At 51.2% G+C, this 18261-nt stretch overlaps 1 protein-coding gene across 1 annotated transcript in view; it reads left to right on the top strand.

The window, feature by feature from the left end:
- The window catches only part of RYR1 (ryanodine receptor 1), a 117391-nt gene that overhangs the window by 89522 nt on the left and 9608 nt on the right, over positions 1-18261 (top strand). The window contains exons 89-94 of the mRNA XM_055309977.1: positions 10970-11311; positions 13639-14445; positions 15111-15181; positions 15740-15893; positions 16896-16982; positions 17993-18244. Of these exons, the coding sequence (XP_055165952.1) occupies positions 10970-11311; positions 13639-14445; positions 15111-15181; positions 15740-15893; positions 16896-16982; positions 17993-18244 (1713 nt within the window). The remainder of the gene's footprint in view (positions 1-10969; positions 11312-13638; positions 14446-15110; positions 15182-15739; positions 15894-16895; positions 16983-17992; positions 18245-18261) is intronic.

Here is an 18261-nt window from a genome sequence, read left to right as displayed (position 1 = left end):
ACCTCTTCACCCCTGAACCCTCTCCTCTGTTGTCTTAATATCATTTGCCACTGTCTGTCATTTCCTCCCCTCTGCAATGTCTGCTTCCCTGGGTGTCTGTGTCATGCCCTCATGGGACCCCCCCACCTTCCCTGCCAGCCTCTCCTGGTCTCTTCATTGTTGCTGCTCCTGAGCCCTCCACCTACCAGGAGAAGAGCTGATCTTGATCATGTTCTCACTCTGTGCCAGGTCCCATGTGCAAATAAATTAGGTCATGTAGTCCTTAACAGCAACCCTAAGTGGTAAGAACTATTTTTTATTCTCATTTACAGAAGTGGAAACTGAGGCACGAGGAGGTGAAGTGACATGCTCAGGGTCCCGCAGCTAATAAGTGACATGGCTGGGATTAGAATTCGGACAGTAGGGGATCCCTGGGTGGCTCAGGGATTTGGTGCCTGCCTTCAGCCCAGGGCGTAATCCTGGAGTCCCAGGATCAGTCCTACATCGGGCTCCCTGCATGGAGCCTGCTTCTCCTCTGCCTGTGTCTCTGCCCCCCCCCCTCTCTCTCAAATGAATAAATAAACTCTTAAAAAAAAAAAGAACTTGGACAGCCTGGCTCCAGATTCAACCATTGGCCTAGTCCAATAAATTGTCGGTGAACATTACCTGGGTCCCAGGCCCTGGCTGAAAGTCCCAGCCCTACTCTCGAGATTGGCAGGTTTAGGGAGAGAATCTCAGTCAGCTGAGGAGCCGAAAAGCAACACACAGGAACTAAAAGACACATCATTCATGGTTTTTCAATGATTCTTCCCAGAAAGGGAAACTATCAACAAAATGAAAAGGCAATTTATGGAATGGGAGAAAATATTTGCAAACCACAGCTATGATAAGGGGCTAATATCTAGAACATGCAAGGAATACACAATAGCAAAAAACCCCCAATAACCTAACTTTTATTTTTTTAAGATTTTATTTATTTATTCATAAGAGACACACAGAGACATAGGCAGAGGGAGAAGCAGGCTCCCCAAGGGGAGGCTGATGTGGGACTCGATCCCAGGACCCAGGATCACAACCTGAGCCAAAGGGAGACACTCAACCATTGAGCCACCTACGTGCCCATAATCTAACTTTTAAATGAACAGAGGACCTGAATAGATATTTTTCAGGAGATGTACAAATGGCCAACAGGTACATGAAGAGGTGCTTTAGGGGCGCCCGGGTGGCACAGTCGGTTAAGTGTCTGACTGTTGATATCAGATCAGGTTGCAATCTTAGGGTTGTGAGTTCAAGCCCCACATTGGGCTCCACACTGGGCATGGAGCCTTCTTAAAAAATAAATAAATAGGGGCACCTGGGTGGCTCAGTGGATGCCTTCAGCTCAGGTCGTGATCCTGGAGTCCTGGGATCGAGTCCCACATCAGGCTCCCTGCAGGGAGCCTGCTTCTCCCTCTGCCTGTGTCTCTGCCTCTCTCATGAATAAATAAATAAAATCTTTTTAAAAAAAATAAATAAATAAAGGGTGCCTCGACATCATTCATCAGGGAGATGCAAATCACACCCACAATGAGATACTACTGCACACCTGTCCCCACAGAGATAGACAAGAGATAACAAGTGTGGGCGAAGATCTAGAGAGAAAGGAACCCTTGTGCACCCTGGTGAGAATGTAAATTGGTGCAGCCACTAAGAACAGTATGGAAGGATCCTCAGGAAATTAAAAATAGAACTGACATAGGATCCAGTGGTGCCACTTCTAGGTATATATCCAGAGGAAACAAAACCATTATCTCAAAGAGATGTCTGTGCTCCCATATCATTACAGCATTATTGACCGTAGCCAGGGCATGGAAATAACCTATGAACGTGACATATAATAGAATATCATTCTGCCTTTAAAAAGACGGAAATCTTGTCTCTTGCAACAACACGGATGAACCGGGAGGGCATTATACTAAGTGAAATAAGCCAGAAACAGAAAGACAAACACCGCACACCATCACTTACATGTGGAATCTTCAAAAAAAAAAAAAAAGTCGAACTGGTAGAAACAGAGAATAGAAAAGTGAGTGGTGTGAAGGGCTCGGGGGTGGAGGAGATAGGGTGAGGTTGGTAAATGCTGAGTTATATAAGATGAATTGAAAAAATGAAATGGGTAGAGATCCCTCCCGACTGTTCAGAGCTTCACACATAACAAGATTTGATGTCACATGCACAACGGTTTGTAGCTCAATATCTCTGTTTCACAAAGTTACAATCTGTAACTTGAAAAGTGCTGTTTTATTTTGTAATAAATAATACAACCACATGATTTAAAAAGCAAAATGTAACAAGGTACGAAGTGCAGAGTCTCACTCCCACTGCTTTCTCAGCCTACTCCCCCTCCCTCCCCACTGCTGTGAGTAGCATTAATTTCCTTTGCATCCTTGCATCGTTTTGGGTTTTTTTTTCCCTCCAGATTTTATTTTCCTCCTCTCTTGCATAACAGGCAGTGAACTACATACACTGGTCTATATCACTTAATATATTCTGGAGAGGGACAACTGGGTGGCTCAGTGGTTGAGTATCTGCCTTTGGCTCAGGTCATGATCCCGGGGTCTTGGGATGGAGTCCCACATTGGGCTCATCATAGGGAGCCTGCTTCTCCTTCTGCCTATGTCTCTGTCTCTCTGTGTCTCTCATGAATAAATAAATAAAATCTTTTAAAAAATAATAATATATTCTGGAGATCAGGGAGTGACCTCATTCTTTTTGTACAGGTGCCCAGCTTTCCATTTTCAGTATATTTTGATGATTCCTTTCTGACAGACACTTGCTTCATTCCTAGTCTTTTGGTTTTACAACTCATGGATAGTTGGGCAAGTTGTGCATTGTACAGAGGTACAGTTTTTAGCACAGATATTGTAACTTTGTTCTGCAGATTTCCAGCAGGTGGGACTAAGTGTGCTGAGGAAGGCTCCATTTGGACCACTAGCAATGCTGGCTACAAATACCCTTACACATATATCATTCTTTATGTGCAGTTTTATCTAAGAAGACACTTCCAAAAGCGGGATTTCTGGGTTAAAGAGCAAATGCATTTGTCGTTTGGAAAAATTCTGCCCTCTGTTTTTCCCTCTCATTAGCAGCATGTGAGAGTACCTGTTTCCCCACAGCCTCGCCACCAGACCGCACTGTCAAATATTTGGACCTTTGCCAATCTGATAGGTGAAAAACAATATTGCTGTGCAGCTTAAATTCACATTCCTCCTGGTATGGGCGCAGTGAAGCATCTTTTTATGTTATTTCTTTCATATTACCTGTTCAGTGAACTGACCATGTCCTTGGCTTCTTTTTCTATTGGGCTGTTGGTATTTTTCTTCTTGATTTTTAAGAGCTCTTTATGTATTCGGATGATTATAACTTTGTTAGTGATAGGAGTTGCACCTAGGTTTCCTAGTTCATTTTTTGTCTTTTGACTTTGTTTATGGTGTTATAATATATTTTTGACTATGTGGAATACTTTGATTTTCATGTAGAAAGTCATTTAAAATATTTAATTTATTTTTAATGAAATAGGTAATACAAGAGTACATTCCTCTTGTAAAGAAACTCAGAACTTATCACTATGGTTGAGGTCACTTTTGGCCCCCACTCCCAATCCTGTTCTCATCCCACCTTTCCAAAGACTGCCACTGTCATCCACTTTGGTGTACATCTCTCCAGATGTTTATCTCTTTTCTTTTTAAAAAATATGTTATTTAGAGGCTCCCTGGGTGGCTCAGCAGTTTAGCGCCTGCCTTTGGCCCCGGGGCACGATCCTGGAGTCCTGGGATTGAGTCCCGCATTGGGCTCCAGGCATGGAGCCTGCTTCTCCCTCCTCCTGTGTCTCTGCCTCTTTCTCTCTCTCTCTCTCTCTATCTATCTATCTAAATAAATAAATAAATAAATATTTTTTAAAAAAAGATGTTATTTATTCATGAGAGATACAGAGAGAGAGGCAGAGACACAGGCAGAGGGAGAAGCAGGGTCCCTTGGGGAGCCTGATGTGAGACTCGATCTCAGGACCCTGGGATCATGATCTGAGCTGAAGGCGGATGCTCAACCACTGAGCCACCCAGATGTCCCTCCAGATGTTATTTCTGCATTTCTGTCCATAGATAGATCTGCATTTTGAAAATATAGCATTGTTTGGGGCACCTGAGTGGGGGTGATATATATATATATATAGCATATAAATCATAAAAACAATGCTATATATATTTTTTAAACAATGATATATATATATCACCTATATTATATATATGTATCACCTGTATGTGTTACCTATAAATACATATGCCATATATATATATATATATATATATATATATATATATATATATATATAGCATTGTTTTATGGTTTCCCCAAGTCCGTCATGGTAGACAGAGTTTACACTTTGCAAAACATATCTTCATTAAAAAGTACTTTGCAGATCCTAAAATATCTACTACAGTTTAGAAGCCCTCTTTGGTGGCTGAAGACACATTTCAGGCTATTCACTTATTCTTGGTCAGTACTGTTTTGAGGATCCCCCCTCTTTTTTTTTCAGACTGCAAATATTTTTGTATGTATCTTGAAAGGTCATCCATCTAAAATGTATAATTCAATGGCAGGGTTTTTTAGGCATATCCACAGAATTGTGCAACTATAACTACAATCTAATTTTAGAACATTTTAATCACCCCAAAAGAAGAAACCCTGTGCCCTTCAGCAGTCACTTCCCATTTCCCTCATCCAGGCCCCTGGCAACTGCTGATCTACTTTCTGCCTCTATAGATTTGCCTATTCTGGACACTTTGTATAAATGGAATTGTCTAATAGATGATCTTCAAAAGGCTTTTCTTTTATAAGGAAAATTACTTTTCCTTTTGTAATAACAAATCACAATGTCATTATCACTCCTAACCAAAAAGGGAATAAAAACAAAACTGAAAGTATCCACAAATTCTTTGAATCACCAACTATTTAGTCAATGTTCACATTTCCAAATCTCAAAAATTTCGCTTATAATTTAAAAAATATTTTCTCAGGGCATCTGGGTGGCTCAGTTGATTGAGAGTCTACTCTTGGTTTCAGCTCAGGTCATGGTCTCAGGGTAGTGAGATCGAGCCCTGAGCCAGACTCTGCCATGGGAATGAAGCCTGCTTAAGGTTCTCTCTCCCTCTCCCTCTCCCTCCCTGTTCCCCCCACCCTACTCTCCAATAAATAGGGGCACCTGGGTGGGCTCAGTCGGTTAAGTAGTCAGGTCATGATCTCAGTGTCCTGGGATGGAGCCCAATGTGTGTCTCCACACTCCATACTCCATGGAATATGCTTGTTCCTCTCTCTCTGCTCCTCCTCTGGCTCTCACTCTCTCTCAAGTAAATAAATGAATAAATATCTTTTGAAAAATAAATAAATCTTAAAAAATGTTTTCCAAACCAAGATCCAAACAGGGTCCACCCATTGCAATTGGCTGATATTTCTTTAAACTTCCTTGTATCAACTGCTTCCCGTCTAGCACTTTTCCTTTACCTTGAAGTTGATCTGCTGGAGACCCAGGTTTTTGGCTCCTATAGAGGAGCCCTCTCTGATAGAAATACAATGTGAGCAGGGCGCCTGGAGGGCTCAGTTGGTAGAACCTACAGCCCTCGATCTCAGGATTCTGAGTTTCAGCCCCACCTTGGGGATAGAGTTTACTTTTAAAAAACTAGAAATGCAGGGGAACCTGGGTGGCTCAGTGGTTGAGCATCTGTCTTCGGCTCAGGTCGTGATCCCGGGGTCCTGGGATTGAGTCCCACATTGGGCTCCCTGCAGGAGCCTGCTTCTCCCTCTGCCTGTGTCTCTGCCTCTCTCTGTGTGTCTCTCATGAATAAATAAATAAATAAAATATTTTTTAAAAAATTAATTAATTAAAAAACCTATTCAACATCTTACATTCTTTTTTTCATGCTAAGTCTTTGAAATCCAGTATGCAAATCTCAATTTGCTCCAGCCTCCATTCAAGGACTTAGCAGCTCAAGTGGCCCTTGGTTCTCATTGGAAAGTGCCTGTCCTGTTTGTAGAGTTTCCCACAGTTTCTATCTGGTCTAGATAAACTTGTAGTGTCACTTAACGTGCTCCTTCTTCCCCTCTGTTTCCTGTAAACTGAGACTTAGAAGCCCATCAGATGCAGGTATGGGTTGGTTGGTTTGTTTTGTCGGCACATCCTCTGTGGAGATGCATACATTCAACAGGAGGCAAATCTTTTCCTGTTATTTCGCCTTTGGTTTGGTCAGCAGCTACCCATGTTCAATACCCAGACACATTAGTGTACTAGAGATCACAAAATGACAATATTCTCTCCCTCTGTCTTTTTTATTTTTATTTTTTAATCTTTTTTTAAGACTTTATTTATTCATGAGAAATGGAGAGAGAGAGAAGAGGCAGAGACACAGGCAGAGGGAGAAGCAGGCTCCATGCAGGGATCCTGATATGGGACTCTGGGTCTTCAGGATCACGCCCTGGACCAAAGGTGGCGCTACACCGCTGAGCCACCCAGGCTATCCCTCCCTCTCTCTTTTTAAAAAAAATATTCTCATTTCAAAGTGTTTGACCGTTTACCAAGCATTGCATGGTTTTGTAAACACAAAGCTTCATAGGATGCCCAAATGCTTTACAAATATGTGTTTCACAACATGCTTTTTGGTTTCTTTATGGTTTATTTTTTTAAAGACTTTATTTATTTATTCATGAGACACACACACACACACAGAGAGAGAGAGAGAGAGAGAGAGAGAGAGGCAGAGACACAGGAAGAGGGAGAAGCAGGCTCCATGAAGAGAGCCCAATGTGGGACTCGATCCTGGGACTCGAGGATCACTCCCTGAGCCAAAGGCAGATACTCAACCGCTGAGCCACCCAGGCAACCCATCTTTATGGTTTAAAAGGCAAGTTCAGGATTTAAATTTTTTTAAAGATTTTATTTATTTATTCATGAGAGATACAGAGAGACAGAGACATAGGGAGAGGGAGAAGAAGGTTCCCCACAGGGAGCCCGATGCAGGACTCAATCTCCGGACCTGGGATCAGGCCCTGAGCTGAAGGCAGATGCTCAACCACTGAGCCACCCAAGTGCCTCAAGTTCAGGATTTTTAAAAGGACTTTTTAATTTTCAAAAATTATAATAAAGGGACAGACTCTTCTCTGATTTCAAGATACTTAACTCACTTGATAAATGTGTCCTGAGCATCTACTGTGTGTAACAGCAAGTAAAACAGAGTCCCCACCATCAGAGCAGACAGCCCAGTGGGGGGTGAAAATAACTAAAGAGGGCCTCCTGGCTGGCTCAGTGGGTTAAGCATCCAACTTTTGATTTCAGCTTGGCCCATGATCAGGGTTGTGAGGTCCAGCCCCGCAGCTCTGGGCATGGAATCTGCTTAAGATTCTCTCTCTGCCCCTCCCCCTCCCACTCTTTAAAAAATAAAAGAACTGAACAAAATAATTTCAGTTCTGAAAGGAATTTGCAGTCTGAAGGAAATAAGCAGGGTGGCATGCGAGAAAGCATGGGTAGAATAAGCCCAGTAAACTGGATGGTTGGTGAAGGCCTTTGAGAAAAGGACATTGAAGCTGAGAGCTGAAATGTGCCACGTGGAGGTGGGGGAGGGTGTGGCATCCCAGACAAAGGGACAGCAAGTCTAAATGCTGAAAGGTGGGAACCAGAGGGGGCAAGAGGGCCAGCATGACTGGAGAGGGCTATTGATGGGGACAATGGGAGAGGTAAAGTGCAAGAGGGGAGGGAGGCAGCGGGCGTGCAGTGCCAGGTTGACTGCATGGAACACTGAAATTTTTAACCTGAATGAGATGGAGCCAAGGGACGATTCTGAGCAGGGAGGGGTATGTCCTTAGATGTTTATAGGGTCCCCCTGGCCCTGTGTGGGGGAACAGACTGGGGGGGCAGAGGGGGACCAGGGACAACAGGGAAGAGGTTGCTGTCAGAGTCCAGTGGGAAACAGCATGGGACAAAATCGGGGTGGGGCCAGAGAGGGGGCAGATATGTGTGGGTTCTTGATCTGTGAAAGCAGAGCTGACAGATTTGCTGATGAATCAGGTGTGGGCGGTGAGATTAAAAAAGAGGAATCAAGGATGACTCAAAGGTTTTAGCTTAAGCAGCTGGGTGGGTAGCAATGCTATTCCTGAGATGGGTAAGACAGTGGGAGGAGAGGTTTTGAAATCAAAAGTTCAGTTTGAACCATTTCTAGTTTGGGGTATAGATCCACAAAAAAAAAAAAAAAGTTGTGTAGGGGCTTCAGCTGTTAAGTGTCTTTATTTTGGGGAGAAGTTAGGGTGAGGTGTAAACTGGACAATCATTGGTGTGGAATAGTGTCCATAGAGCCTTGGGCCTCAATGATATCTCCATGGAGAGTGTATGTCTCAAGAAAGGGGTACAGATTCCAGGCCTGGTGCACCCAACCATTAAAATTCTGGAATAAAGGAGGACTCCAGCATAGGAAACTGATAGCAGGCAGAGAACGAGGGGGAGTGGGCATACGGACGATGACAAAGAGAGAGCCGCAAATCTCAAGAGCAGAGTCCAAGACTGAATGGAGGGGATGGAGTCCCAGGCTTCCCCCTAGGGAGAGGGTCTTTTAAGAAGGGGCAGTGTCACACTGCATCATAAGGGGAGGAGGCAGGTCGGTGCACTGAGGGTAGATGGTGAGGAGTTCCTGTGTGATTATGTCTCCACATTCTGTGGTTTCTAGAGCCCTTCATGATTTGCAAAGCATGTTACTCATTTAGAAAGCATTTTGCAAAGTTCTTGGCTACAAAGCACTTTTTAGAGCCAGAAGATTTCGCTTCTGTTCATACCTCAGAGCAGCATTTCTCAAACTGCATGCTGCCATTCATCTGTGGGCCACAAAATTAATTAAGTCATGACCGGCATCCTTAAAAATAAAATAGACTAGAACACTGCAGAATGTGTTGCATAGTGAAAGTCAGAATTGTCTCATGAACCCCCTTCTTTTGAGTCACACCATAAAATGCATTCTTACTGTGAGTGCAGTCAAAACATTTGAAAAACTGCTCAAGGGAACTTCTTTTAAAAAGTACATGGGAGAGCAATACAAGACTGTTCAATGAAAGTGTTGTCCGTAAAAAACAAAAAACAAAAAAACAAAAACAAATAAAACAACAAAAAAAAAAAACCCACACAAAACCAAAAACTGGAAACAACCTAAATGTCCAGTATCAGAAGGATATATAGTGTTAGATCTATAAAAAATACTATACAGCAGTTAAAATAAATTCATTTGATATATATATCAACATGGATAGATATTGAAAACCTACAATCAAGTGAAAAAACGCAAGTTTCAAATTATATGATTATGATAGCAATTCTTTAAAAAAATGCACAGGATACTATGTATTTTTGTGACAAAAATGCCAGGATGTAGGTAGTAGAAGTACTGACACAGGTTTGGAAGGATATTATCAACTCCAGGATCGTGGTTACTTTGGGAGAGGGTGGGGGTGGCCAGGAGGGGAACGGACCAAAAATACACAGAAGGCTCCAATCATACCTGCAATGTTTTAGCTCTTTAAATATATAGCATTAAAAAAATGTATCAGCATGAGCATTTAAATCTGGGGTGATGAGCATATGGCTATTTCCAGTTGAAATTCAGAGCTCTCCCTGGTGTCAAGTGTCAATTATGTACTTGCTGGAAGAGGGTGGGGGTAGCACAAAAGGGCTTCGGGGAAGGTTTGGGGTGGGAAGTGACGTGTGTATCAGTCAGGGCCCTAGCCTCAAGGGCCTGGCCTGCAGAAGAGAGGAGTTACCTAACTTGGAGATAGAAGCAGCTGTGCGGGCAGGGCTGCAGGACTGACTTTGAGGGAGACACAGGACCAGCTTAGGGAGGAAGTGAGGGAGAGAGATGCCACAGCTCCATTCTCTTCCTGTTCCCTGACCCCAACTGGAGAGACCCTGCCTACACTCTTCAGGGTGCCAGAGAGCCTGTGGGGCAGCCCATAGGTGCCATCAAGCAGGGAGGGTAGACAGCAGGCCTGCAGGGCACACGGAGAGCCTAGGGGCAGCATTTCTTTTTAAATTAATTAATTAATTAATTTATTTATTAATTTATTTATTTATGACACACAGAGAGGCAGAGACATAGGCAGAGGGAGAAGCAGGCTCCATGCAGGGAGCCCGATGCGGGACTCGATCCCAGGACCCAGGATGGCGACCTGAGCCAAAGCCAACCACTGTGAAGCCCCCCTTTTGGGGATCCTTCACACGAAACGTCTCCCAGGAAACTGAATCTTTCTTGCCAGGGACAGTCATATAGCTTGACTCCTGGGCTATGCGCTGCCCTTTGGATATTCAAGTGATCACTAAGGTCATCTCTCAGACCACACATCCAGGCATCCCGGGGCGGGGGAACATTTCTTTACCAATTACTACACAAGTGCTGAGTCTCCTCAGTTCACATCTTGCCATCTCTGAAAAAGGAATGTGTCTTACAGGAGACGGTGGCTCAGCTTTGTGGAAATACAGCCTCCTGGTATTTTATTTTATTTTATTTTATTTTATTTTATTTTATTTTATTTTATTTTATTTTAGCCTCCTGGTATTTTAATAGCTGGGACAGCCCCATCTGTGCCAACCTGCCGGGCGTCGGCCTTGGGTGCTGCTTATGATTCTGGAATTTTCTGTCGTTACGAAAAGTCCACAACTGGGGCAGCCCCGGTGGCGCAGCGGTTTAGCGCCGCCTGCAGCCCAGGGCGTGATCCTGGAGACCCTGGCTCGAGTCCCACGTCGGGCTCTCTGCGTGGAGCCTGCTTCTCCCTCTGCCTGTGTCTCTGCCTCTCATTCTCTCTCTGTGTCTCTATGAGTAAATAAAATCTTAAAAAAAGAAAAAGAAAAAGTCCACAACTGTTTCGAGAAGAGCACTGAGGCTCCCGGGGCCACCCCCGTGACCTCTCCCGCTCACCCCGCCCGCCCCAGGCTATGGACAGCCAGAAGCAGTTCACAGGCCCAGAGATCCAGTTCCTGCTTTCCTGCTCCGAGGCCGATGAGAACGAGATGATCAACTGCGAGGAGTTCGCCAACCGCTTCCAGGAGCCGGCCCGCGACATCGGCTTCAACGTGGCGGTGCTGCTGACCAACCTGTCGGAGCACGTGCCGCACGACCCGCGCCTGCGCAACTTCCTGGAGCTGGCCGAGAGCATCCTGGAGTACTTCCGGCCCTACCTGGGCCGCATCGAGATCATGGGCGCCTCGCGCCGCATCGAGCGGATCTACTTCGAGATCTCGGAGACCAACCGCACCCAGTGGGAGATGCCCCAGGTGGGCGGGCCTGCGCACGTGCATGCTCGCCTCCCCCGCTTCGGCGCACGCTCCTCGCACGCCTGGGCCCCGCGTCGTGGGTGCCGGCTTTGTGCACCCGCTGTGCGGGCCCTGGGGGGGCCCTCGCTCCGCCCATGCAAGCCCAGGCCCACCCCTTGCACACATATTATGGGCCCTACTGTGCCCTTGCACGTCCCCGGGTCTCCCCACCTCTTGCAGATTTACCCCTCGCACATGCAGCAGCATCGCTGTGCCCTCACTGGCTGCTTGAACACCATGCTTGCCACTTGTACACCCACTCTGGGAGCTCTAGCGTGTCCTTATAGTTCTGTTGCAACCACACCCACACCGTCACATACTGGAACACATTGGTTATACATGGTTGTACACCCCTTGCTCATCTGCCCAGCAGCTCCCGGTGTGCCCTCTCTTGGCTGTGGCCTACCCATGCTCTCTCTTCTGTACACTCACCTTGGGGGCTCCGGGGTGCCTTGCTATGCTGCCCTGCCCCTCACCAGTCAGCACATGGGCCTGCAAATGCTCTCTAAGGTCCTGGCACACGACGTCCACTTCTTTGGGGTTCACTCGTGCGTGTACATCCCTTGTACACTCACCCTGAAGATACAGTCCTGGCACACCACATGGTTGTCCACCCCTCACTGATTCACTCCTCCCCCACATGCCCTCTCTGGCATGCCCATGATCACCTGTGCACACTTGGACCACCCTCCTGCTCACCCACAAGAGCACCTGAGTGTCGTTGGCGGACAGGCCTACTCCTCAGCCTGATATGCGCTAACTCAGCCCGTCTCATGCCCGCCCACTAATGTCTGAATGCCTCTTACACACTCGCTTGCCCCAAGAGTATGCTCATGTAGCCGTGGCAGGCCCCCAGCCCACCTCACACTTGGCTTGCTCATAGCTCCTATTCCCTTTTCTCTGGGACTCTCAGATGCCCCTCACACACTCAGCCTCTAGCCCTGACTCTGTTGCCCTGGTGGCCCTCCTGCTCACACACACTGCATGCCCCTTACACCCACACTTCCCATTTGTTCCTCACCTGCACATTCCTCCACATGCTCTTGCACACTGCTTCCCATCTCACACTTGTAGCCCATGAGGCTTGCACTCCCATCACCTCTTCAACAACTGGGCTGCTCATGTCTCCTCAGTGACACCTGGTTCAAGCACACTTGGGCTTATGTACCACACTGAACCCTGTCCTCATATTCTGGGTCTTACTGCACTGGCTCCCGAGTCCCCCTTGCACACTCATGCTTGCCTCACATGCACTGATGCTAGGAATCGTAGGCCCCTCCCACACTAACACTACCTCTGGTTTGGGCCCCAGGCCCCCTGCATAGCTGCCCTGTGTGCCCATGTCCACCGTGTACACTTAAGCCCCACATGGCCACATATTGTCCAGATCCTTCTCTATTGCCACCCAATTCCTCCCTTAGTCCCTGGTGCCCTCTCACAAGGCTCTTGCACGTCAGCCCCCTCACATACTCCCAGGATCCCTCCAGACTTTGCACATTCCCCTGTGCCCCCTGGGGCCCGATTGCATACTCCCCACCATCACCATCCTGGCACTCAGGATGTCTCCCAGGTCCCTTCATCTACAGGAAGCCCGGGCTCACCACCCACCCTTCACCCTCTGGCACCTGCCGTGGGAGCTCCACCCACCTCCTCCTGGTCCCCACCTCTCACGTGCTCCCCACATGCACGCTCTTTCTCTTAGTGTCCTACCTCCAGACACCCGCTGATGCCTGCTTGTCCCCTCCCATTCCCACTTTCTCCTTCTGGTCAAGTCCACGCATGCGGAGTGCACCTCCCCCGCTCTGCAGGCACAGAACAGCGCGCACTGTGTGGCATTTATTAGGCACCGGGCGCTGTTCTAATCCCTGGGCATCTCTGAACCCATTGAATCCGCACACCAACCCTATAACTGAGGTCCCGCTATTATCCCCCAGTTGTGGAGGGGGAAACGGAGGCCCCGAGGGTTACGTCTGAATCACCCAGCGACTCGGTGGCAGCATCGGGGTTGGAACCCAGACGGGCTGGCTGGCTGCAGGGCCTTTGCCCTCCACGCTCCATCTCTCGAAGGAGCGAACAGCATCGATTCCGGAGCCAGCTTGCGGGGAATTCGAATCCCCCGTCTGCCACCCCCGGGCCTCGGCACCCCGGGGACGTGACTTGCGAAGGCCCCCGTTTCGCCAGCTGCCAAATGGGGATCAGAGCCCGGCGCCCAGGAATGCTTGTGCACGCTCGGTGCGGGGCCGCGGCCCGCGCGCTCACCCCGGTGCCCCCCCCCGCCGCGCGCGCAGGTGAAGGAGTCCAAGCGCCAGTTCATCTTCGACGTGGTGAACGAGGGCGGCGAGTCCGAGAAGATGGAGCTGTTCGTGAGCTTCTGCGAGGACACCATCTTCGAGATGCAGATCGCCGCGCAGATCTCCGAGCCCGAGGGCGAGCCCGAGGCGGACGACGACGACGGCGCGGCCGAGGCGGGCGTCGAGGGCGCCGAGGAGGGCGCGGCGGGGCCCGAGGGCGCGGCGGGGCCGGCGGCGGCGGGCGTGACGGCGCGCGCGGCGGCCGCGGCGGCCCGGGCCCTGCGCGGCCTCAGCTACCGGAGCCTGCGGCGGCGCGTGCGGCGGCTGCGGCGGCTGACGGCGCGCGAGGCGGCCGCGGCGGTGGCGGCGCTGCTCTGGGCGGCGGTGGCGCGCGCGGCGGGCGCGGGCGCGGGGGCGGCGGCGGGCGCGCTGCGCCTGCTCTGGGGCTCGCTCTTCGGCGGCGGCCTGGTGGAGGGCGCCAAGAAGGTGACGGTGACCGAGCTCCTGGCCGGCATGCCCGACCCCACGGGCGACGAGGTGCACGGCGAGCAGCCGGCGGGGCCCGGCGGGGACGCGGACGGCGAGGGCGCGGGCGAGGGCGCGGACGGCGAGGCCGAGGGCGCGGGCGACGAGGAGGCGGCGGCGCAGGAGGCCGGCCCCGGAGGCCCCGACGGGGCGGTGGCGGTGGCCGAGGGCGGCCCGTTCCGGCCCGAGGGGGCGGGCGGCCTCGGGGACATGGGCGACACGACGCCGGCGGAGCCGCCCACGCCCGAGGGCTCCCCCATCATCAAGAGGAAGCTGGGGGTGAGCGGGCCCGCGGGGGGGGGGGGAGATCCGGCTCGGAGACAGGGGGCGTAGGAGGGAGGACGGGAGCACCGACGGGGAGGGAGCCCCAGACGGAGGGCCTGAGACATAGGCCCGCAGAGACAACCCAGAGAGACAGACAGGGACCGGCGGTGGGGAGACGCGGAGCAGTGCACCCCGAGATGGAGCCCCGCCAGCGGCGGTGAAACAGGGAGTACTGCTGGGAGAGGTAAAGAGAGAGGAGAGACCCCGAAACCAAACTAGACGGGGAAACGGGGCCAGCACCGAGAACAGCCCGGGATGGAGTCAGGGAGCTGGGGGAGCCCCCTCACAGAGGCACGTGTTGCGAGGAATCAGTAGCCCACCTCCTCAGGCCCTCCGTGCCCCTGGGGGTGCCCCGGGGTGTCAAGGCGACGGGAAGCCCCGGGGAACAAGAGCTGCATTGGAGTCCGCCTGCCCCTGCACAGGGCTTTGGCAAGGCGCTCCACCTTTCCGAGCCTCAGTTTCCCCTCTGTGAAACGAGTCTCATAATCCCTCTTCTGATGGGAGGAGAGGAAAACGCAGGGGGAAATGACCAGGAAGGGACCCCGAGAGAGAGACAGGCAGATCAGCTCTGAGAGGCGCTCGGAGTGGGGGCTCCTCCCTGACGCTTGCCCTGCTGCCAGGTGGATGGAGAGGAAGAGGAGCTGCCCCCGGAGCCGGAGCCTGAGCCCGAGCCCGAGCCCGAGAAAGCCGAGTGAGTAGCCTGGGAGTCCAAGGGGCCCGGCCCCTCTCATTGCCTCCCTCCTGGACCGGGAGCCTCCTGAGGTCACCCGTGCCCTCAGCGTCACCCAGACGGGGACGGCGCCCAGAGGATGGGCTCTGTCAAAGGGAGAGGAGAAATGAAGGCTCCTCTCTTACCCCCAAGCCCTCCTGGGGGCTGTTCCTCTGCCCGGAATGCTTTCTCCCATGTTCGTCTCAGTCTTCCTCCTTCCTGTTTTGGCTCACCTGTCTCCTTCTCCAGGAAGCTTACCTTCACACACACACACACACACACACACACCAGCCACCAAGTCGAAGAGGTGTTTCTGGGCCCTCACACACCCCTGAGCTTCCCCCATCCCAGCCCGGACCTCTCTGGGCTGGGCTGCCTGGTGACCATTGGACTGAGCCCCATGAAGGCAGTGACTCCTCACCATGTCCCCGGCACCATCTAGACCTGGGCCAAGGATGGGGTAGGCCCCCAGCACATAGCTCTGAGTGATTGAAGGGATTTCCCCGGGCACCTCCTCACTTTCCATGTCTTGCCCTGCAGTGCTGAGAATGGGGAGAAGGAAGAAGTCCCCCAGCCCCCACCAGAGCCCCCCAAGAAGACAGCACCTCCTCCACCCCCTCCAAAGAAGGAGGAGGCTGGAGGCACAGGCTTGGAATTCTGGGGAGAACTGGAAGTGCAGAGGGTGAAGTTCTTGGTGAGGACCAAGCAAGGGCTTGCTGACACTTCCTCTCCCAGGGAGATCCCTCGGGGCACTCACACCACCTCTTCTCTGCACCCCGCGTGAGCTCACCCATGCCAGGCGGATCTCTCAGAAGAAGCCAGACTGGCCTGAGGGCAGAGATGTCCCCAGACGGAGTCAGGACCTGGTCACAGGGCAGCATTTTGGGTGGTCCCCCACTTGGCTCCTCAGCCTCTCCTGCTCAAGACCCTTCCTTATTCCAGCCTCCATACCTTTGCTCACTCGGGGCCACCTGCCCAGGCTTCCCACCCCCATCCACTCTCCAGAGCTAAACCCAGCCGAGGCCTGTCTCTTGGCTCTCTCAGCCTTTGGGTCAGAGCCACCACACCAGTCCCAGCCCCTCCTGTTCGAGGTTGAGGGGAGAACTCCTCTCCTCATCCAAGCCAGGAAGAAGGGAGGGAGTTTAGGGTTCAGGGCTCCACCTGTCCTGCCTCCTGTCCAGGCCCAGCCTGACATGAGGGGCTGAAGGAAACACGTTGGGAGGAAGGTGGTCCAGCGAGGACGCATGGGAAGAACGAGGGGCAGGGAGAGCGCTGGAGAGAGACAGAGGGAGCGAGAGATGGAAGTAGGTGTCCTCTGCCTGGGGTACCGCAGACGGGGCAGCCTCTCACAGGAAGCAGCATAGCAGGGTGGTCGGGAGCGCGGACTCTGGAGGTTGAGTGTCTGGCCTCAAACCTCTGGTCTCCCACTTCTTGGCTGTGTGGCCTTGAGCAAGGCCTCTCACCTCCCTGAGCCGCGGTGTTCTCATCTGTAAAATGAGCATATGGGCCGTGCCCGCTTCATAGGGATGCAGGATGCAGTGAGAGCCACACAAGTTCGTAGATCTTGGTATACAGTAAGCACTCAATAACCACGAGGTTGTGGGACCAGATTGTGGACTGTCGGGTGGACGATGGGGTGAATTCCCCAGGGAAGAAGGTGGACTGTGAGCTCTTTCTCTTTCTCTCCTTATTTTAGAACTACCTCTCCCGGAACTTCTACACCCTGCGATTCCTTGCCCTCTTCTTGGCATTTGCCATCAACTTCATCCTGCTGTTTTATAAGGTGCTGGTCACCAGGGGCCAGGAGGATCTGGCGCTTATCTGGGCTGGGGGAGGGGCAGCTCACCCCCACCAGGTTCTCCGGGCCCTCACAGTTGGACAGGGCGTTGGATTATGGGGTCCTAGGGAGGATACTGGCTGGACACCTGGATCTTGGGGCCCCCAAAGGAGTCTGTGTGGGTATCTGGGTGCATCTGGGGCGGATGCCTGCCTGGGTGCAGGAGTTACAGCAGGGAACCAGTTCAGGCTTCCATGCCCAGCTCTGCCACTTGCCAGCCCCGTGTCCCTGGGTGCGGGCCTTCGCCCCCCCCCCCCCCGCAACACACACTGAGTCAATTAAGCATATTTGCTTTCGCATAAGCTAACATTTGTAGGGAGAAGAAAACGGGCAGCTCATGGAATGGAAAGAAAGGGCCAAGAACCAGGCCTCCTGAAAGACACAGCGCCCTGTGGGGTCTTGCCAGAGATCTAGATACCAGGACAGAGAAGCAGTTCAGCTGGCTTCTGTGGGGTCGAATCCTGGCTCTACCACCCACTGGCTGCATCATGTTAGGCAAGGGACTTAACCTCACCATGCCTCAATTTCCTCATCTGCAAAATGGGACAATGACAGTGTCTACCCCGGAGAGCTGTAGTAATTAAAAGAGGAGCAGCATGTGTAAAGCACTTAGGACAGTACTTGGCATATGGAAAGTGCTGTGGAAGTGTTAGCTGTGACGAATTTTAGGATTCACGTTAATAGTGGTGGTCAGTCTCTTTAAGGCTCCAGTGTCCAGTTGAATCAGCTGGAACTTAGTAATCCCATCAGTTCAATAGTCAAATTCCCAGGTCAGAGCCTGATTGGCTAGCTAGGGTTCCAGGCCCACCCTTCATCTTGATTGACAGTCTCATTGAGATTGTATCTGACAGGGGCCCCCAGACCAACCTCAGGTGTGGAGGCTGTTAATTTTGATCGTGGGTTCTGGGTGAGACAGACCAGGGTCCCCGCCCTGACCCACCTCTGCCCCCCTGCAGGTCTCAGACTCTCCACCAGGGGAGGACGACATGGAGGGCTCAGCAGCTGGGGACCTGTCAGGTGCAGGGTCTGGTGGCGGCTCGGGCTGGGGCTCGGGGGCCGGCGAGGAAGCAGAGGGCGACGAGGATGAGAACATGGTCTACTACTTCCTGGAGGAGAGCACGGGCTACATGGAGCCCGCCCTGCGTTGCTTGAGTCTCCTCCATACCCTGGTGGCCTTTCTCTGCATCATCGGCTACAACTGCCTCAAGGTGGGTCATGACCGTGG

This window comes from Nyctereutes procyonoides, unplaced genomic scaffold (genome assembly GCF_905146905.1).
Source record: "Nyctereutes procyonoides isolate TBG_1078 unplaced genomic scaffold, NYPRO_anot_genome, whole genome shotgun sequence".
In the NCBI taxonomy this organism is placed as follows: Eukaryota; Metazoa; Chordata; class Mammalia; order Carnivora; family Canidae; genus Nyctereutes; species Nyctereutes procyonoides.
This window is presented reverse-complemented; position numbering and strand designations above follow the sequence as displayed.